The 22,299-nt window shown below is 44.9% G+C and overlaps 1 protein-coding gene across 3 annotated transcripts in view; it reads right to left on the reverse strand.

Moving 5' to 3' along the window:
- The window catches only part of Dscam (DS cell adhesion molecule), a 625,088-nt gene that overhangs the window by 177,233 nt on the left and 425,556 nt on the right, over positions 1-22,299 (reverse strand). For all 3 annotated transcript variants that reach the window (XM_036203115.1, XM_036203114.1, XM_036203116.1), the window contains exon 11: positions 17,923-18,096. In XM_036203115.1, coding sequence (XP_036059008.1) covers positions 17,923-18,096 — 174 coding nt within the window. The remainder of the gene's footprint in view (positions 1-17,922; positions 18,097-22,299) is intronic.

Genomic DNA, 22,299 nt, shown 5'->3' on the forward strand with positions numbered 1-22,299 from the left:
ACCTGAGGTTGTCTTCTGACCTCTCCATGTGCACTGTGGCGTGTGGAATACTCATCTGCATTTACACGGGAATTCACCTGCACATGACTGCGCACACACACACACACACACACACACACACACACACACACACACACACGGGGGGTGGGTTGGGGTGGGACATCAAGTCTTCACAGGAGGAAACATGCTGAACTACTGGCTGATTGAGCCTCTTGGCTTTGTTCGGTAATTCTGGGGTTCAAAAATACAGAATCTGTTATACACAGAGATACACACACACATGCATATATGTGTGCATATATATTCTTTATTTTTTGCTAGTGAAGAGGAAGCAAAGGGGAGTAGAACCAACATCCTTATCATATTCCTTATGTGTATTGAAACTGGGTGAATTATGATCAAAACATGTTGTACAAAATCTTGAAGAACTAATTACAAAAAACAAAACAAAACAAAACAAAAAAAAACAAAAAAAAAAACCAAAACACCGAACAGTCAGTTCTGGGTTGCAAAATAGGATGTGACTAGTGTTTCTTCTGAGGCTTGTTTCACATCATACCATAAACGGCAGACACAGATGCAAAATGCAGTCGTGCAGCTCTCTGTCCAAAATTATGAAGGAATGTTAAGAGGACCACAGCAGTGCTTTAATTCAGCATGGGTAGTTTCTGAGCACAGGGTCCCTGGGGTAAGCACAGGACACCAAGCCAGCTGTGAAGCCAGCCCTGACTACAACATAGCAGCCATTCAGGATTCTAGAATATTCTGTTTTTACGTGTTATTTCAGTATTCTATTCCACGGCCTCTAAAGGGCCGGGGCTCTGAAATGGATGAGTACTTCTATAGGAGGAAAGGGAGACACAAAGAAAGGGAGGACTCCCTTGGGATAGCCACTGCTACTTCCTACCACATTCATTTCCCTAGAGGGTCCTAGATACAGTGACACACCTTGGAAGCATACAGGTGGGGGTGGGCTCTGGAAGGTCTACCTTGCATTTACATCTGTGATGGTCATTTCATCCCTCCAACCTCAGAATGCTCAGCTAAAGGGAAACAGATGATGCACATTCCTGAGGCCCAGTGACTTTAAATGACACAAGGAGACCCTTTGTGATTTAGTAGACTTCAGTGAGCCTGGCCATTCTCTCACTGTGGCTATGATTTTCTTTATCTCACATGCTCCAGTCCAGGTCTTATTAAAATTCACAATTGCACTGCAGTGGAGTATTCTCTATCTCCTCATTAAGTCTCTACGCCTTCCTTGCAGTTTATTTGTTATGACACAGATCTAAGAGGCCTCAGAGATGAATTCCAAAGGAATGGGGGTAGGAGAGGCTGTGAGGAAGAGAATGAGAGTTGCTGAAGGCATCCTAGATCCAAGCTGGTCAAGCAGCAGCATCTCTGCTTGAAATCCCGAACGTCTGCAGTGAGAGCCACGCACAGCTGGAGGTGAGCAAGGTGAGGCTGCAAACATGCCGTAGACCTCAGTTTCTGTACGCCCTTGTACAAAAGCAGCATTTATTAAAAAGTGAGACAAGAGAGGTAGAGGTGAGACTCACCAGGATGCATTATGTACATACATGGGTAAAATGGCTGAAGTCCAAAGAGAATTAATTTAAAAGAAGCGAGCAAGTACAGCCTTGCTGTGACTGCTTGCAGAAGGGCTAGATTCTGTCCTGGCAATTTCTCTATGAGATAGTGAGCCTCATGGTTGTTCAGCATCAGGAAAACCTGATCAGGCATTAGTAATCTATGGGAAGAGAGATGTGAATGGCAGTGAGAATTTTGCCCCTCTCCCGCACTAGCATTCCTGTCCATGTGCCCAAAGGCATCATGTTGCTCCAGCACTGGTTCAGCTGCCAGCACATAGCTGTGAGGGAAAGTCAGTAGAGAATTACTCCAGTGACCAGCAGTGGCATTTACTGACATGCATGTCATGTGGGCTACCACTGCCTATTGGGATGATGGACACAAAGTGCAAATCCTCAAACCAAGGCTGCATGGATGTGTTGAAGCCCTGAGGTGGAAGGACTTCATTTCTAAGGACAGCAAACCTTATATGGAACACTGTCATGCTATTAGGCTATGACCTCACTCCTCCCGTGGACAGGGAGTGCTCCTGGACTTCCTGGGTAGTTAGCTAAGGTTTCTAAAACCCAGCTCCACAGTTCTCTGTGCTTACACCTCCATCCACTGCGCATGCCTCACCTGTACTATTCCCATAGGTACTTCCCTTGCCCTGCATCTCCTCCGGGCAGCACCTGTCTCCTGTTTCTCCCCACCCTACTTCCCTCCACAGGAATAGACCCACACGGGGTGGGACAAAGACAAGTGTGGATGCCTGAGCTACCAGCATCTTTTCTTTCTTGTTTTTAGAGTTGCTGCTGGCAGTGAGGGCCGGAGTGGGTGGGTTTGACCTCTCCCTTCCCTTGATCCTAGGCGCTACCAAATGAGAAAGCCTCAGCACTAGACTCCTCTGACTTGGGGAAGGCAGACTTCTGCATCTTATTACTCTGCAGGGGCAGTCCAGAAGTTGCCACAGATAGAAGGAGGACAGGGGTGGTTGGTGAAGAGCATCCTTAGTGTTCTGGTGAGCTCCAGGTTCTTGCTCCTTAGGGTCATCAGAAAGTAACCAGAGGCCTGAAGGAGTGTAGTGAGAACCCCACACCCTCCTCAGCGCAGCAGGTACCACAGGAAAAATGGCCCCTGGGGAGCAGGATACTGGCATGTCCCCTGTTCAAAGCAACATGAGGAGAAGAACCTCACAGTTGAACCAGGAGCCACTTCTCCACAGGCAGAAAGGGGAAAAGGGCCCATGGTAGCAAGTGCAGGTTGCTCCATATGTTGAAGTGATAGAGGCTGGAGGTAAAAATAAGATTAGAGTTAAAATGGTGGAACTTGGAGTGTTGAGGAAGCTGAGCAAGAGGGCTTGTATCTGGGTAAAGGTGACTAAAGATGGGTTAGAATCGTGTTAGGGTTGAGCCTGTGATGGCAAAGAACAGACGAGAGGCCCTATTGTCTTATTTGATGTCCTTTCTTCTAATGCAGCTCATTATAGCAGACTGAACTGGAAGGGAGGAAGGCTTCTAACAGGAAGCTTCCACCTAGGACACCACCCCATACCACTTCTGGGACAAAGAGGAATGGACAGCAGCAGCCAGAGCTTGGAGGTAGTGATAGACTTCACCTACTCTTAACTGGGTACCCAGCACATGAAAAACCATGGGCCCATGTGCAGAGTGTATGGATATACCACTGGCCCAGCTCGTCACAGCCAGAGAATTAACTAACCCGGACAAGGATACCTTGGCCTTTTCCAGTTTCTGGTACGGCCCTATAAAAACTGAAAAAGGGAAAATTCAATACTCCCCGCCCCTTGTAAATAACTCCTATACTCAGGATTTCCTCTTGCTTTTACTTAATTTCTGACCTTTCCCAAATTCCAGTAAGCTTGCTTTCTAATTTGTGTACTCCCTTGAGAACCTGTTATCAATCAGCTTTGATGTGAGCTGATAATAAACAATAAACTTGGAGCCACTGCCTCAGGCCAATCTTTGAAGTCTGTTAGTGTCCAGCATCTTAGGATCCTGGGCCGAGTCCAGCTGGGTCAAGAAATGTCTTGCCACTCTTAAAACTCCCAGAATCATAGTGGTTAAGAGAGTGCTGCTTACTTCTATAAAGACAGGTGGAAGCCAATAGCATGTGGACTAGAAAGTCAAAATTTTATATGTCAGCTCTTTGATTTCTTACTGTCTCAGGGCCTAGGAGGTCAGTGTTAAAACTGAGAGTCCCATAGAAACTGGGACAGTTGGTCACCATATGTGTGACCTTAGGTCAACCCTTAATTAACAAAATGAAAAATGAGTGTGTGTGTGTGTGTGTGTGTGTGTGTGTGTGTGTGTGTGTATGCAAAAGAGTGCATGTATGTTGTATGTGCGTATGTGTGTGTGTGCATATGTGTGTGTGTGTGTGTGTGTGTGTGTGTGTGTGTGTATGTGCACTTGAGTGATTTGCCACAGTGTACTTATGAGGGTCAGGAGACAACCTTGGGTTTCAGACCTTATCTTTTAATGTGTGTGTGTGTGTGTGTGTGTGTGTGTGTGTGTGTGTGTGTGTGTGTGTGTGTGTGTGTGTATTAGGCTCTCCAGCTTCTGGGGATTCTCCTATGTCTATTTCCTGTCTTAGCATCTAAACTACAGTGCTGAGAGAGTGCACACGCGCGCACACACACACACACACACACACACACACACACACACACACACACTTTTCAGATTCTGTGTATAGCACCACATGGGTTTGGGGATCTGTCGTCGGGTCAGTTGTGAGCATTATGTGTATTCTGGGATACAGACTTGGGGGTAGGGGCACTGACTTGAGGTGGAGCAGAAGCCGTGGTTCCATGAAGCTGAAGGAGAGTGGGGAACTGCGGGTCTGGTATGCAGCTCCATCCATGCAGCCTCATACCTGGAAAGGGTAGCGGGGTAATTTTACAATTGCTAAGAACAGCCCCACTGGCAGAAAGCCCCAACCTGTCACATACTTGAGACCATGGTAGAAATGTTTTAAAAGAGGCTGAGGTCTCCTTGGAGTTTTAAGCTCCATCATAGTCTACCTTATAAATTTCACCCTTGGTGACCTTGGCTTCATGACCTTGTCTTTTAAAACTGTGAAGATGGCCTATGTACTTGGTTGAGTCTTCCTCTGCAGTGCTGTGGCCTGCAGCCTGACCTGGAGAGTTCAGGGCTCATGGGCTCTGTTGCAAGCTTGGTTCCTGCAGCATCTTAGCTTCTTCCTGCAGGCTTATAGAATGCCTGAAAAAAAAATATCCTGCAGTGGGAAGGAGCTTAGCTGTCTTAAAGAGAAATCAAGGGCATGGATTCAGATATGGGGAAAGGGAGAGGCTTTTGCCTTTAAGAAGTGAGATAGAAAGACCTATAAAGACAGGGCAGTGTGTGGTCCATGTGGAAAGCTGGAAGTAAACGTCTCAAGCTGGTTGCTATATCATCAACGGTCCACCATAATTGCTTTAAGATTGCACACTTACAGTGGACTTGTTTGATTGATAGCTGCTAACACAATGCAATACATGGCCATTTTACATTCCCCACTGAAGAATCGACCCTGCATTTCTCAATCCCCTGATGGGTTTTCTGTGGTCTCCTTTATCTCTGCTGCTCATCAGAGAAAGGGCAACATACACATTAAGACACCCCTGAAGTGCCAGGTGATAGCTCAGTGATGGCTGCTGAGCTGCGCTGGGCCAGGGCTGACATCCCCAACCTCACCACTAATGAGAACATTTGAAAGATTACTGACATCTTCTGCCCACAGAGGTTGCCGGAAGTAATTAAGCACTGCTTCCACACAGAGCTGCTTCAGAACGCACGGGACTTGAACGGAAAAGAGCAAGTGACTGGGTTGGGAGCTGATGCTACCTGGGTTTCCAAGTCCCACCCTTATGACTCCTTCCCTGCTTGCCAGGCCAGCTCTAGGATTCATAAAATCACCATACACGCCCTCACTCTCCTTCCAGCTGTATTGTGGGGAAGCAGGGGACGATCTGCAGGTTGCTAGGCTCCTGGGGGTCTTGGTCTGCAGCATGCTGTTTATCCTCCTTCCCATTATCAGGGAAGTAGGGCATAGGATGCTATGTTGCTGAGGAAGCTGACATTGTAAAGGACCAGATGCACAATGAGCCATCAAGGGCAGGACTATGTATTCCCTAGGCTAGGGATGCAGTGGGACACACAGACCACTGAAGACCACATGTGGAATGAGCTGCATGACATGCAAATAGTCAACAAATACAAAGAGGCCTGACTGGAATAGACTGTGAAGCAACGTTTAGATGTTTCCAGTTATGGGAAAATGGACACACATACATAGTACTGAAGAGCACAGTATTTGCCAGTGTGTCTGAATTTGGGGGGCAGTTCCTATTATTCTCATGCTTTCTGCCATATGAGTCAGCTCTGATGGAGTGTTTCTTGTTTCTGTCTTTTGTATTAGGGAAATCTTTGCATTACTATAATTAAATGCCTTTGAAAGGCTGATGTTATAAAGAAAAGGTTATTTAGGTCACAAGGTTAAATGTTCTGTGTGTGTGAGTGAGGTATACCAGAGAGAAGGCACAGTCAGCTATCTCCATGTCCCAAAACTTGGGGGACTGTGCAGTAAGGAGTATGAAAATTTCTTATCAAATAAATCGTATATATATGGTTATGTGACCCAATAAACAGTATAACTGGCATTTATCTTGGTTTTCTGGATATGGCTTCAAAACCCTTTGGAGTTCCCTGAGTTACAAACGCATTCTGTTATCTTCCTTTCAGCCACGTCTGAGTTTGTGCTGTTGAAGTGACTCATGATGGGACCAGCTAGCTTCCAGGGATGGGTTATCTATCCCAGAAAGAACAAGTCTACAGTTAGAGGGCTGAATGTTCAGACCCAGCCTTGACATCTGAGAACAGGAGTTTCAAGTTCACACATGTGGCCGATAATTTAATCAAATCATAGTTCTGGAACATAGATACAAGCTCTGGACATTAAGATTCAGAGAGATTCCTTGGAAGTGGTATAACAATATCCTCTCAGGTCAAACCTTTTTTCATGTTGGAGGGAAGCTGCTTAGATCTTTCAGGATGTTCTAAGTGCTGGTGAAACATTCCATATTGCAGGGAAGCTTGTTAAGCTCATGAGATAAACAATTTAATATCTCCAGGAAGTCCCTGAAACTGACCAGAACAAGGTCTGACAAGTTCAGCTGGCTAGAAGAAGCTCAGACCAGCTGAACTGCCTAGAAGAATACTCCCTAAGCTGCCGAGGTGCTGGCACAGTGTCCTCCAGGTTTCCAGCTTTCATGAGTGTCACTCATATTAGGGTGGGCTTTGGTGATGCAGCTGTCTTTGAGTGATTTCTGTTTCTGTAACTAACCCTTTATCCATATTACTGCAAGTAATCCCAGTAAAGCTCATTGGTTCACCAAGTTGTACTTGGATGGTTGTTTGTTTGTGTTGGCTGCCTATCTGTGGTGACAAGAAATTTGTTCTCACCTCCCCAGGAATAGTGTCACATAGCAAGTGACCACATCAGTGTTCTGGGATAGGGACATACCCAAATCCATAAGCACAGAAGATCATGCACTTTGAACTGAGGACCCTTCCAGATATTGTCACATGTCTCCATGTATCTGGCTATTCATTTGGATCCTCTGGAGTAGTGTCACTGAGTACAATTTTGAGTTCTGTTGTGTGACCTTTAACTCAGAACTTGCCAGGCAGAAGAGGAGGCCATCTGAGAACTCCAATTACTGCTGGTGTCTGAAGTGAGGGAAGTCTTGCTGGGACATGATGCTAACTCCAGGTCGTTAGTGTGAGAGTTGAACTGAATCACAGGACACTGCCTGGAGTATAGAATGGTATTAGGATGTAGACCATTTGTCAAACAGAGGGCTTTGATGGTTAGTAAGCATTAGAGAAATAGCCAGTACCAAGGTGAATAAAAGATCCTTTGTCCCCCACTGTCTTCTTGTGTCACCCCAGCACAATAGGAGCAAGCAGTCCTGAATGAAAAGACTTAATGCTCCAGGCCAGGGGAGGGCAGAATATCACAGTTTAAATTGGACTGACCATTGTGATGGGCTAGAAGATAGCCCAGAGTGCATTTGAAGTCAGTGACAGGAGAAAACAGAATGAATCCATTCCTAACCAGGACCAGATGCTTCAATAAGTTTGATATGTAAACATATCTGTACACTTAGGGATTTGAAGTGTGTTCGATGGATTGCTTTATTTAGAGGTCTTCAGCTGATGAGACCCATTGGTATTATGGAGGGCAAAAAATGCACTTTATTCATTAGCTACCAAGTGAAATGCTAATAGCATCTGTGATAGACCTTCATAGTGTCATCTAGGATGGTGCCTGACCACACATTGAGGAACCATGCCTAGCAAGATGACACATAAAAGAACCATAGTGGTACAGCCTTCAAGACCCACATCTAGCAACCAACTTCCTTCAGTTAGGATCCACTATGAAAGATGGGAGGCCTAGATAGCTCACCGTTCTGGAAACTGAAAATCCAAAGACTAAACTCCTGGCTCTAGTGATGATACCTGAAAAGCATCACACCATGGCCAATGTCATCATGGAGGGGACATCCCCAATACCCTGTGGCTTTGTCAATAAGATTTAAGCGAAAGCCCTTCCCCTCCTTCTTGACATCCCAAGGCATGACTGTGAACTTGGAATGGCAAACACTTTCTGACCATGTTTCAGTCCTAGCAATGGCCCATTCTGCATCAAGCCTACACACAAGGCACAGAAGATGAGGCTGTCGGCCTGCACACCTGAGATGGGAAGCGTCACTCTTTAGTTGTGCTTAGAAGTCCACAGAAATCAGAGAAGTGAAGTGAATCCACATTCCGAAGCCTCTCAGTGTCTGCTGTCTGTGGTCCAATGTCTCTCCTTCCTACAGCACACACTGGCTAGGACCTGCTAGTTTTCCATTTCTAGAGTAGCTGATTTCAAAGGGCATGAACACAGGACATGGTCTCCAGGATCATTGAATATGAGATCAGGTTCAAATGCTACCTAGACATGCACTAAAATACTGCATACCAGGCATGAAGATGGAGATGGAGTTGTGCTCATTTATCTAGAAAGATAACCTTGACAAAGCATCCATCTCCTGTCCAGTGATGACTCCCCCTTTTTGATATGTTCCCACCATGATGCCATCTGCTGTATTGTGGTGCAGTTTAGGGCCCATCACCAGACTCAGGACCTTAGTCTTTCAACTTCCAAAATTATGACCTGACTAGGCTTATAGACAGGTAGGTATCTGGCATTTCATTATGTCACTAAAATAGACTAAAGTTACAAACATGAAAATTAGAATCACCAGAGTACCTTTTATCTTCTAGCTCTTTCTACAGTATAGATGAATACCTCCACTGTATTTAAAAAATCCTGTGTATGTCTTTTTAATATAATATAATGATCATGTAGACCCATAGTTCTTTGGTATGAAATAAGCTACAAACTAGCTTACCAGCTTTGTGATGACAAGGTTCTTGTTGGCCTGTGGGTATATAGGCCATTCTCCTCTACTGTTGGCTTTAATATCAATAGCTGAGAGGCAAGACACAAAATGTGGACATCGACATTGTGTTCTGAAATCCACTGGTTCGACAGTGTGGGAATTTAGACAAGAATATGTGTGCAGAGCTCTACTGTCCCCACCCTGCCTCTGCCATTCTGCTCAGGCAGGTCTGAATTGCAAAGAGCAGATGGCTGGTTCCTGCCCCCATGGCCTCGGACACCCCACTATGACTTGCCCTGCATTACAAAAGCTCATCAGCAAATGTGCTCTGGGGATGCTGACTTTGGATCTGTCCTAACACAAGCATTCCAGATTGTCTCTGCAGAGGTCATATCTGTGTGTCCTCAAGGGAGAGGAGAGAGTCATAGCCCCAGTCTATGCTCAACTATGAATGAATCACAGGAGGGAGTTTTCCAAGTTCACCTTTCCAGGAGTGCATTACAGGACAGATGATTAGACAGCTTTTTTCAGCGGAATTTACAGGATAAAACTGGTTCAGGGGCCTTTGAGAATGACATGGGTACAGAGCCAGCCTACTTCAGTCATAAATAAAATTGGGCATTGTTGTCTGCATCCTTTCCAAGATTGATTTAGTTTAAATTAAATGAGTGATTATAAAGATTAAAAGAAGCAAGAATACAGAAGCACCCAGGATCTGGCCAGGAAACACCACTTGGACCTTCCTGTTCTCCTGATGAAGACAAACAAGCTTCAACAGCATCAGCAAACAAAAGCAGTTCCTTCCTTCTACCAGCAAGATCTGCTGGTGCATCCAATCTCAGGACTGGAGACATGGATGCCAGTATGGAGCTGAGTGGGGAAACAGTCATTCAGAACAGCCAATAGGCAGCTGCTTGGACACACATGCGGCTTGTTTGATGGCATTCATGTTATTGTCTGTATTCAGACACAATGATGAAAGGCCTTCCTTTGAATTGTTTCAGCTACATAAATAAGAGGGGAAGGCATAATATCATTTTCAAATGGCATAAAATTCAATTGTCTAAGAAAAATTAATAAAAAAATATCTAAACATCAGGTAGAAAAAACCTTATCTTTTTCTTATGGGACATCAAGAGCACCAGAGCCAAGGGGAGGTAAGGTTTACATCTGGGGCCATCAATTTTAGATAACAGTAAAAGGAAGAATGATAAATAAAGGGTCAGGTGTAGAGAAGAATGTACTTTAGCACAGCTTTAACATAAAAATGCAAATATTTAAAATGCCATGATTCTGATGTGAAAATTAAAAAACAAATCAAGAAGTCCCCAGGATGAGCTCAGTGGGTAAAGGCACTAGCCATGTGCAAACCCTGTGACCTGAACTAGAGAGAACCATCTCCACAATGTTGTCTTCTGCCCTCTACATGTGCCATAGCATGTATGACCCTCCCAATCTCACATCATGAACCCACACTAATAATACTAAAAGGAAAGTCTGCATGAGCACCGAGGTTATGAGGGCAGCAACTTCCACCGATGAAGGGTCAACTATAACTCTCTGACCCTCTACTGCCAGAGCATACCATCACAGCTCCTAAACATGCAGGTAATTAATCCCATCTTACAGATGAGAAACATAAGGCTTTTGAGAGTGTTATAACTTGACCCTAGTTCACACATGCTATGGAATAATGCTTTTATACACTGGTTTAATAAAACGCTGATTGGCCAGCAGCCAGGCAGGAAGTATAGGTGGGATAAGCAGACAAGGAGAATTCTGGGAAGAGGAAGGCTGAGTGAGGAGAGGCCAGCCCGCCATCCTGCAAGCAGCATGTAATGGCACACAGGTAAAGCCATGGAAAAGGTGGCAAAATATAGATTAACAGAAATGGGCTGAGTTTAAGTGTAAGAGCTAGTCAGTAGTGAGCCTGAGCTAATGGCTGAGCAGTTTTAGTTAATATAAGCCTCTGTGTGTTTACTTGGGTCTGAGAGGCTGCGGACCAGGGGGGACACAGGAAAACTTCTTGCTACACACACAAGTTTCTCATAGGTGGAACTGGGGAGTGAAACCAGATAATCTAACCTCAGACCTCAAACTGCTAAGAATTGTTACAATCCATATTAGAAATTGCTAACTATAACAGTCCTGAAAATCATAACATAAAAAGCTCTGTTGAAGTACAATTTACACTCATGTTTTTACATCACATAATACAGTAGGAGTTTGTATATTTACAGAGTATATATATTTAGATCCTGCTAAATCTAGAATATTCTTATTAAATATACTAATCTAAGTAGGGGCTCCTCTCTCACTTTTGCTCTGTGGTAAAGATCTGAGGGTTCCAGTAGCAGAATAAAGAAGGCTGTCTAAGAACAGATGAAGCTCTACATGAAAGAGAAAGTAATGGGTTACTTTCCTCCCAGCCTGACATGACCATGAAGACATGGTGGGACTTCAGAAGTGGAACTGAGAGCTGTCAAGACCCCAAGGTCTATAGATGTGCACAACCAGGAACACACATATGCTAGTTGGTATCTTGTAAGCTTGATATAAACTAGGGCCATCAGGGAAGGGGGGACTTCCATTAAGAAAATGCCTCTATCAGGTTGGCCTGTAGGGAAGTCTATGGGACATTTTCTTAATTGATGATTAATATGAGAGGGCCTAGCTCAGTGTGGGCAGTGCAATTCCTGAGAAGTTGGCCCTGGCTTGCAGAAAGAAAACTGAGCAAGCCATGGAGAGCATGCACCACTTCTCCATGGTTCCTGCCTCTGCTCTTGCTTGAGTTCCTGACCTGACTTCCTAGTATAATTGGGATGTATAAATCAAATAAACCCTTTCCCCTCCCCAAAGTTGCTTCTGGCCAGTTTTCTGTTACAGTGACAGAAAGCAAAGGATAACACCATACACTCTGGCATCACAGAGTTCTGCCCAGGCTGAGCATGGGGGAAGGGGGTGGCAGGTCAGGCTGTACTGCAGCCTGTGGGTTGCTCTGGGGCTACAGGCTTCATTAGATCCCAAGAGTAACTGTCACTCCAGGGATGCTCCTACCCCTGTTTGATAAGTGATGTTCTTTCATGCTGCATGAGGGGATCAGAAAGGATTGAAGCAGAGAGGCAGACAAAAGAAGATCTGCCTGCTCAGTGTGAGCTACTGCAATCAGTGTTCCTCGAAAGATATAGCCAGTGGCAGAACTTTGGAGGGGGCAGGTGCAATTTTGGCACCTGGGGGAAACATTAGGAATGCATTCCATTTGAGAGCCCTAGTAGTTTGGGGAATTATTTTCTCAGAAAAATCACCATGCTCCTGAGACTCCAAATAGCCCCTGTTATAGCAGAAGAGGCTTGGCCTGGGTGCCTGGCTTGCTTGAATTTTTGCATTTGCTGCCCATGGGGGTTAGAGGTAGTGTGGCCCTGAGAGCCCAGGATTGATCAGAGGCAGGGCCCTACCATTTCTGTGTTTGCCACCAAGGCTCCTCTAGTGTTTGATTTCTTTTTTCCTGAGAGGATTTTTGGTACAAGATAAATTAGAACTGAGATGGCAGTTTAGACTCAGAAGCATGAATGCCAGCTGAGTTGGAAGGCTTTGCACAGATCAATCTTCCATCCTGTTGATGGCTTTCCCTGACAGTTCCCCACAGTCTGCCTATTATCTGCCAGGCATCATGTGCCTGCTTCCTAACAAAAGAGGGCTGTGGTCGATGTCTGTCATTAAAACACCTTTTCTGACATGAGTCACTGTGCAGTAAGCAAGCCGGACAGAAGGGTAGTCAGCGCTCACCCCCAGTTTCCTGCTGTAACCCCCATAGTCCTCAGTAACAGGTAAATGTTTTGCAAATGTGTTTGAAGCTTAGCTCCAGCCAAACCCTGAGTTTCCCTCTGAGCAGCCACCTCCATCCCCTCACATTGCCCAAGGAAGTGGCAAGCTTTCCCACATAGAAATAAGTGCAGCCCCTATACAATAAGACCAATTAACTAGAATATATAAAGAACTCAGAAAAAGTGATACCCACCCCAGTCATCCAACCAATAAATGAGCAAATGAATAAACAATCCCTTTTTTGGAAAAAAAAAAAAGTTAAAAACTACCAACAAATGCATGGAGATTATTCCCCTAGGCATGAGGGAAATGCCAATGAAAACTACCTTGAGATTTATTTTTATCTTACCCTAGACAGACTAGCTTGCTTCAAGAAAACCAAGGACAACTAATGCTAGTGAGTTGTTGTGGGAAAGGAGCCTTCATACAAAGCTGGCGGGGATGTATATTAGCGCAACCACTGTGGAAATCAGTGGGGAGGTTCTTCCAAAACTAGAACCAGTATGCTTGAATGATCCAGCTATACTTCTCCTGGGAATATGCCCAAAGGAATCAAAATTAGCAGACTATGGGGACAGCTATTCACTCATTCTTGTTGCAGCAGAATTCACTGCAGACAAGCTATGGAACCAATCTAGGGATCCATCAAGAGCTGGATGGATGAAAGACATGTAACACACACACACACACACACACACACACACACACACACACACACGCACAGTGGAACACAGTGGAGTTTTATGAATAAGCAAGAATGCAGAATGCACAGGGAGATAGATAGAACAGGAGATCATGTTAAGTGAATTAAGACAGAACCACCCCCCCAATATTTCATATTTTCTCTCATATGTGGAATACACACACATTTGAAAGTTAGAGGGAACCACTTGGACTGTCCGAGAATAAAAAGGAAACTAGTGGACAGGAGGATAGGAGAGGGTAATGGGTATGGAGCATGGTTAAGGCACATGCTACACTTGAATGAACTGTCATAGTGAAGCCTATCACTTTGTATCATGAATATACATTAATTAAAATCATGGAAATAAAACTGAGCAATAGAAAAGGGAGGACACCTGACAGGTTTATTTGCAACCATGCAATCTTTATATACTTTTTCTTCCATTTGGAAGTCTCTGGAAACTTGGATTCTTCCTCAAGGGTAGAAGAGGCTGGCCAAGAGTCTGGAGGTGTTACCCCAGGACTGACAGTTGGTCGTGTCATGGGGACCATGTGAATGGTCTCTGAAGCTGGAGGTTCTCACTCCTTTTCCTTCTTCCTGTGCTCTGGCATTTATGTTTTCTTCTCTAGAATGATTTTCCTGAAAGCTCCTGTTTTTAGAGAGTCATTGTGTTTTATTTATCTCCATAGCCCGTGATTTTGTTGTTTTATAACACACTAATTATATCGTTTCAGAGACCCCAGGACCTGGCTGGTTTGAAGAAATACTTCCTAGCAAACCCACAGCCAACCTCTGCCTCCTCCCTCCCCCATGTAAATCACACTCTTGCTCCAGTCTGTGAACAGTGTGCATCTTTCCCCTTCTCCTTTCTGCAAGCCTGCACAGCCTCAAAATGCTTGCCCCTTTAGATGCTCACATGCTGCAAGCCACAGGAAAATGCAATGGAATTCAGCTACTATCACAACAGCTACTACTTGGAAAAGTCAAGGACTTTTCTGAAGGTCAAGCCATGGCTTAAGAAGTCTTGGTGATACTTTAGTTTTTGTACATATATTAGCTGGTTCCTAAAATGATTTTCTTGTGTGATTCCATGAACTCCTAACAGTATATTTATCTAAAACACCAAGCATCCAAGACCAAATGATCTCCTGGACTAATGTAACACCCCTATGGAAACAACACATGTCTCTTAGGTCAGGCCGACAGCTTTATTTCTTGTACATGTAAGGTGAGACCCTCCTTTCTTATACAGCCTTACTAACATTATAGACTCCTAACTTCTTACCTAACCACTTCTAGAAATGTACATTGAGTACATAAATTTCATTTTTGATATACTAACAGATCATTAGTTCTCAGTTGACCTCCTCCTTTACCACTCCCCTATGGGGTGGTAAAAGAAAGCCTGCTGGTCACTGCCTGAGGAAAACTCTAATCTGCCTTTATTACCCTATAAGAACTCAAGCCTGGTGACCTTGCTCAGCCAGAGGATTGTTATTGCTTGGGTTTATAACTGAATACCTGAGAGATGAGGGAGCTGAGAGGTATAAGGAGACTTAGAGGAAGATTTGAGAGAGGACTTGAGGACGAGACAGAGAAGAGACAAGAGAATGGAAGAACTAGATGGGTAAGAACTGGAGAGGAACAAACTGAGATGGGGAAGATTAGACTGAATGGCTAGAAGAGAGTACCAGAGGAACAAGATGGAAGATGAGGAAGAGCCAGATGGGGAAGGACAAGATGAGAAAGGAGATGGGCGAGGAGCTGAGATGGGAAGGAACTAGATGGATGAGAACCTAGATGGGGCGGAACTAGGATGAGAGAATTAAGATAGAACTTGAGGGGACAGTAAACAAATGTAGAGAAATCAGGCAAAACAGTAGCTAGGCATGAGAGCAGACTAGAAGCTTATAGAGAGAGAACATAATGAAGTGCATGCACTAAGGAGGTTCATGAACATAGATTCATTTCATATCATCAAAGATAATTATCAGCTTCTTTAACATCAAACTCTAATGCAGCAGGACTGAGCTCTGTAACTCTACAGTGCCTTAGCCAGCCCCAGCTTCTATGTCATCAACAACAGACAATTATTCCTCACTGTCTGGTGGCTGCAAATCTGAGAAGAAGAGCTGGTTGGGCTGGATTCCAGAGAAGGATATCTTCTGGCTTGCAGGCTGCCCACTTTGAGGAGCTTCACTCATGCCTGCTCACTTCACAAAGCCTTGTCTTCTAACACCACCATAGAGGGGATAGTCTTAGATGTCAACACATGAACTTTGGGTACCCAGATGACGAATAGAAATCACTGACCCCACAGTAAGTGAGAGGTGTGCCTTGGCCTTTGACCCTGAGTTCTGTTCTGCCGTGACTCCTGAGGTCTTTGCTGCTCAGGGGTTGTACACAGATGCCCACTGCCTCAGGAGTGAGGACTCCAGCAGGGCAGACAGTATCCTTCTGATTGTCCTTTGACCACCTACCACACGGGTGTGGGAGGAGGAGACGGCAGTGGGGGTGGGAATCTGTAACTTCTATGTTTTACATTTTCCCATTCTTGAAGGTCTTTTATGACATCAAAGTTCTATCTTCTGCCATCTGCCATGGACATGGCACATGCCACTCAGTACCATGCCCAACCCAGTCATTCAGCCATCTTCCATGTTACTCTTCCTTCTAAAGCACAGGCATTTTTATCCACAAGGGTAAAACCCATGACCAACTGATGCTGTGTGCTCCACAAGACCTTGTGCTGTTAGGTCTTGACAGAAGTTTGGTGGAATGGAAAAATTGCTTTACAAATTAACAAAGTAACTATATTACAATTATATATGATTTTCACCGTGCAAAGACCAGCTGGTGTCAACACGGCTCCTGGGGTTCAGGTTAACTGAGTATTTCAAGACTCAAAATTAAAAAAAAAAAAAAATCTTACCATTCTAAAATTCTCTGATCTCACAGTTTGTCTTTAGGTTTTTTCACATAAATTCCTCCAGAACACAGAGTCAGGAAGTTCAAAGATTACACATTAGATAGGTATGAACTATATATTTCAAAACAATCTCATTTCAGAATTGTGGTATGCCTCGCCACACAAAAGTTTATCAAATAGCTTGAAATTCATATTTTTCTGATAGAATAATGGACTAAGATAAGTTCCTAGTGCATAGGGTAGGTACTGAGACATATAAGAAATCTTTGAATTACACACCACACATACACACTAAAAATGAAGTCCCCCTAGACAGATGGCTTCTTAACTATCAATAACAACATTAAGTCTCTTCAAAGCAGGGAAAGTCTGGACAAATCCTTGTTGTTAGGAGGAAATCAAAGCTTATCCAATAGGAAACTAGTCACAAGTAGACACAAGCCATATATAACCACACAAGCATTTGTTCATGAGCATTGCTCAGGGAGACATGGTCCACTCTGTGTTCTTCCCCTGAGTGTTCAGTGACCAATGTGCAGAGAAGACTTCCCAGTGAAGAGCCCTCTCCCACCCACTGGGTCAACCGTACAGACCCTGAGCTGGCACCCATGCCCCACCCACACTGCAGCTCTGTGGCTGGCATGAGGCATCCAGTTGCTAGCTTCATGTTTTTACATTTGTTTATTTTACTTGGGAGGGGTGGAGGGCTAGCATGAGGAGTATGGGGGGGAGAGCACGGGGAGTGGGGGGGAAGTAGGGGAAGTGGGGGGAGAGTATGGGGAGTGGGGGAGAGTATGGGGAGTGGGGGAGAGTAGAGGAGAGCATGGGGAGTGGGGGAGAGCATGGGGAGTGGGGGAGAGCATGGGGAGTGGGGGAGAGCATGGGGAGTGGGGGAGTGGGGTGAGGGGAGCCCATGTATCACAGCACACATGTGGAAGTCAGAGGACAACTTGCAGGAGCTGACCTTGGATCCTCTCTTTCCACCATGTGGGCTCTGGGGACTGGACTCAAGTTGCTGGTCTTGGCAGCAAGTGCCTTTACCAGTGACTACTCCATAAAGGGGATCTATGGCGCAGCCAGTTTTCAGGGAAACACAGGAAACAGGCTTTCATAAGAATATCTGCAAGGTCATGCGCTGGACTCTTCCACAGTAAGATTAGTGCTTGAAAGAGTGGGTGCTAAGGCCCACTGATCAATTAGAGTGCCAGAGCCTGAAGTCAATGACCTAGAGAACCAACTCCTGAGAAAAATGCTCCTCCACACCCAGCCCCCAGGGGGTTGCTGACAATTCACTGTCATTTTCCATTCTTTTCAAAACTGGAAACATCAGCTGCAGAAAAACCTGTTTTGTTTTGCTCTGAGACAAGTATGCATTGAACCAACTGAAAAACTCAGCCCCCAAAGACCTAGGTAAAACAAAGTGTTCTTCCTCCTTACTTTTCACAGTGAGGTACATGGACTTGCTGACGTCTGCGCCCACATCGTTGCTGACCTTGCAGAGGTAGTAGCCACTGTCTTCTTCCACAACATGCTTGATCAAGAGTGAGCCATTACTCAGGACCTGGATTCTGCCATTCAGGGCAATGGGCTGGAACTGGGGGACCCCAGCACCTGGGAGAGAACCACAAAAAAGGAACGATGAAGCCAAGGAGTGGTGATTAATCTTCACTGCCTAAGATGTGACCAAAGAGTTCCCTCTGGATGTATCTTTGAAGGCATCCCGAGAGCTTCAGCTGAGAAAGGAAGGATTTTGTGTGGGCAGGATGGCCCTAGAAATGAGGATCCTACTGATTACAAAGGGAGAAAGCCCAGCTGACTGGCAGCATTGTTTCTTATCAGTTTCCCAGTCTGCTGACATGTAAGAAGTCCCAGACACACATCCCACTGCCATGAACCCCTCAGCATCTGCCTCAAGGTAGACGATATCATATCAAGTCATGGGCAAAAATCAACCTCCCTTCTTTAACTTGCTATTTGTATTTGGCCACAGCAGTAAAACAAGAAGAGAGGTGTACAACGAAAATAAAGACATGAGCAGCAAGATCAAGTTCATCTTGATACAAGGGCGCTGAACACTCCTCACACGGGCAGTCTTGGGATGTGCCAAGTCACACCTTCTTTCCTATAATATTAAAATCCCTATGTAGAGAAAACCACATTTACCTAAAATGACAGTATTTCAGAGAATGAGATTAAAAAGGAGTGCTTACACACATTTTCTCCACAAAAATGCCAAATTTGATGAGTGTTAAGCAGCTGATAAATTATTCAAAGAAATCATAGTTAGAACAACCCCAGAGTAGATATTGTTCATCTTGTGAACAAAATTCCTCTGTTCCTGGGATTTAATGTGAATGTAAACAGGGGAGTGCTCCTCTGGGGACATGCCATTTAAAACCCTCCCTTGCTGCACATGTTGGAGGCTACAAAGAGCAGCACCCTGGCACTCCTTAGTTCAGCTGTCAGAGCCACAGTACACTGTCAACATCAGGTCACCGAGTGAAGACGGTGCTAAAACTCTGTTCCCTAGTAGGGCTTGCAGGTGTAGATGCTGGGACCATAGGTTTAGAGTAACTCACATGAATGGTCTGGATGAAACTATTCAGAAAAGAAAGGATCTTAGGAATAATACAAGAGAGGAAGCAGACCCTGAGGGATGTCTAAACAAACAGTGGCTTGGGATGGCCCATCACACTGACTGGGGTGTGTGTGTGTAGAAGATGGGCCGTTCGGATCTCCTCCTTGCCTCTCTTCTCTACCCTGTGAGTTTGGGGATTAGGTGAAGATTCAGGGAAAGAGTTGATCTAATTTTCTCAGAGGAAGTTCACAGCGTGGGCCAAAGACATACTCTAAACAGGAGCCCCACAACAGGCCTGGAACTGACCAGGTTTGCTATGTCCATCCACCTTTATTATACAAGGATCTTCCAACACTACACCCAAGAACACTGGACTGCATACAGTGGCTGTTCTTCCCTAGGATTTCTGCAGCAGGGACCTCAGAGCTGGGTCTGTGCCTCTCCAGAGAGACCATGGAAATGAATCCTGTTTCTGAGAGCTGTTTCACACCAAGGAGTGAGAACAAATAAAATCTGTTCATAGGTGGCTTCTCTCAAGATAGAACTGCTGGAGAGGATGTGTAGCAACTTGAATTAAAAAGCTAGAGATGACTCAGTTGGTAAAAGTGTTTGCTGTATAAGCATGGGACCTGATGGATTCCCAGCACTTACTCACAAAGTCAGGTCCGGGGTGTGTTCCTGTAATACCAACACTGAAGAGCTAACACTCTGGATGGAGGGTACCTGGGGCTGGCTGAGCAGCCAGTGCACTCCCACATTCAATGAGAAACCCTTCAATAAGGTAGAAAGCAATTCAGGAAGATATACAGTGTTGATTTCTGGCTTCTACATATTTGTGTGTGCACATACACATATGCACAAATACATGAATGTTAAGTCACCAAAGGGCCCTGAAAATGGCAGTGCTGTTGACAGTGTCCTGAGAAAATGGTCCAAAAACAACCCAAGCAGGACTCTGACTGGGTAAACAGAAGCCTAAACTCAGCATTCTCCAGGAATCTCATAATCTCATGGCAAAAATCTGTTGGTTAACTCTCTCTGGCAAAAGTCTTCCAAAACCTGATTAACCCAAACAACCTGCAGCAGATGAAAGTCCCCATACTAACTCCGAGGCTGTTCTAGCAGCACTGCCACCTCTCTCTGCTCCCTGCCCTGACAAAAATGACCAGGCTTCCCTCCTTGCCAGCTGCTTGCTGTTCCCTACCCTCTGGGGCAGCTTGGCATCTATGCCACTCCCCTGGATTGTTCTTTCTACCCACAGAGTGGTCTAGTTCTGTGGTTTTGCTGTGCTTGCTTACAATAAACACATGCAAACAACACACACACACACACACACACACACACACACACACACACACACTCACACCTGAAAGGTACTCTACTTCTGAAAAGGGTGAAGGAAGCCAGAAAAGGAAACTGTTAGTCCGCTTAGCATCACAATTCTGTTTTCTTTAGAATGAATCTGAACACTGAGGTCCCAGACAACTAGGTAAACACAGTTGCAAAGAATTAAAATGCCTAAAAATGAGATATGGGTCCTGGAGAGTAATTTACCTTTAGCACGTGACAGAGCAAAGGGGTCATAGTTATAAAACAGGGTGGAAGGGAAGGGCTGGAAAAAGCTGTGACCTACTTCTGTCTCCTCTTTGGACCAGAAACTATCAGAAAGCCATGTGACTCACCCCTCAATAAAGCAAAGAAAAAGAAGCTCAGGAGAAACAGAAGCAGAGGAAACTACTGGGCAGAGGTTTAATAATTTGCATAAACAGATGGGAGAGATTCAGATGAAATATTAAAACTATTAAAAAGAGACAAATAGAAAAGAAAATGCAGCTATTATGTGTGCAAAATATATTCATGAAGCTTATTAGCAGAGTGGACACAGAAGAGGAAATGACTAGGTCAGCAGAATTTATCCATTTTACAACAAAAAGAACAAAGGGGGAAAATACATGAACTCATTCAAGACTATGAAAAACTAGCATATTCTGGGTAATTATTGTCTTAAAAAGAGAAGAGAGAAAGAAATTGATATAAAATGATTTTTTAATCAGAAAAAAATTAATACTAATATCAACTGATTTAATTTAATGAACTTTATAGAGTGTCACACTTAGAAATAGGATAACTGACTCTAGAGCAATCTCTGCAAGAGTCAGTGTTCCTGAGCACCAAGAGTCAGTGTTCCTGAGCACCAAGAGACAGTGTTCCTGAGCACCAAGGGTCAGTGTTCCTGAGCACCAAGAGTCAGTGTTCCAGAGCACCAAGAGACAGTGTTCCTGAGCACCAAGAGTCAGTGTTCCAGAGCACCAAGAGTCAGTATTCCAGAGCACCAAGAGACAGTGTTCCTGAGCACCAAGAGTCAGTGTGCCTGAGCACTTGAGACAGTGCCTGAGCACCCAGTTTCAGTGTGCCTGAGCACCAACAGACAGTGTTCCTGAGAACCAAGAGATAGTGTTCCAGAGCACCAAGAGACCAGTGCTCCTGAGCACTAAGAGTCAGTGTTCCTGAGCACCAAGTGACAGTGTTCCAGAGCACCAAGAGACAGTGTGCCTGAGCACCCAGATTCAGTGTTCCTGAGCACCAAGAAACAGTGTTCCTGAGCACCCAGATTCAGTGTTCCTGAGCACCAAGAAACAGTGTTCCTGAGCACCCAGATTCAGTGTGCTTGAGCACCAAGAGGCAGTGTTCCTGAGCACCAAGAGACAGTGTGCCTGAGCACCAAGAGACAGTGTTCCTGAGCACCCAGATTCAGTGTTCCTGAGCACCAAGAAACAGTGTTCCTGAGCACCAAGAGACAGTGTGCCTGAGCACCAAGAGGCAGTGTTCCTGAGCACCAAGAGACAGTGTGCCTGAGCACCAAGAGACAGTGTTCCTGAACACTGCTAAACACATGTTGAAAGCCTACTGGGAGGTATTTGTAGGAGGGCTTTTGGTAAGTGTGTAATTCAGGAGGGTGCGTCCCTTATCACCTTTGTAAGAGTGACCCTGGAGAGCCGTCCTGTCCACTGTGAAGGTACAACAAGGAGTCAGTAGTGTGAGGCCCAGGAGGAAGCCCTCAGAGAACCTGGCTTGCTGGTTGGTGTCTGACCTCAGATGCTCAGCCTCCTGAATTAGTGGGAGAAAAAATTCTGCTAAGTGAATCTTTGATTATGTGGCAGAGCAACTTGAGGGAACTCCAGACAGTCATCAGAAGACATAGTACTGCAAGTGTTGAAATAAAACTCTCAATAAAT

Source organism: Onychomys torridus, chromosome 12 (assembly GCF_903995425.1).
Source record: "Onychomys torridus chromosome 12, mOncTor1.1, whole genome shotgun sequence".
Classification (NCBI taxonomy): Eukaryota; Metazoa; Chordata; class Mammalia; order Rodentia; family Cricetidae; genus Onychomys; species Onychomys torridus.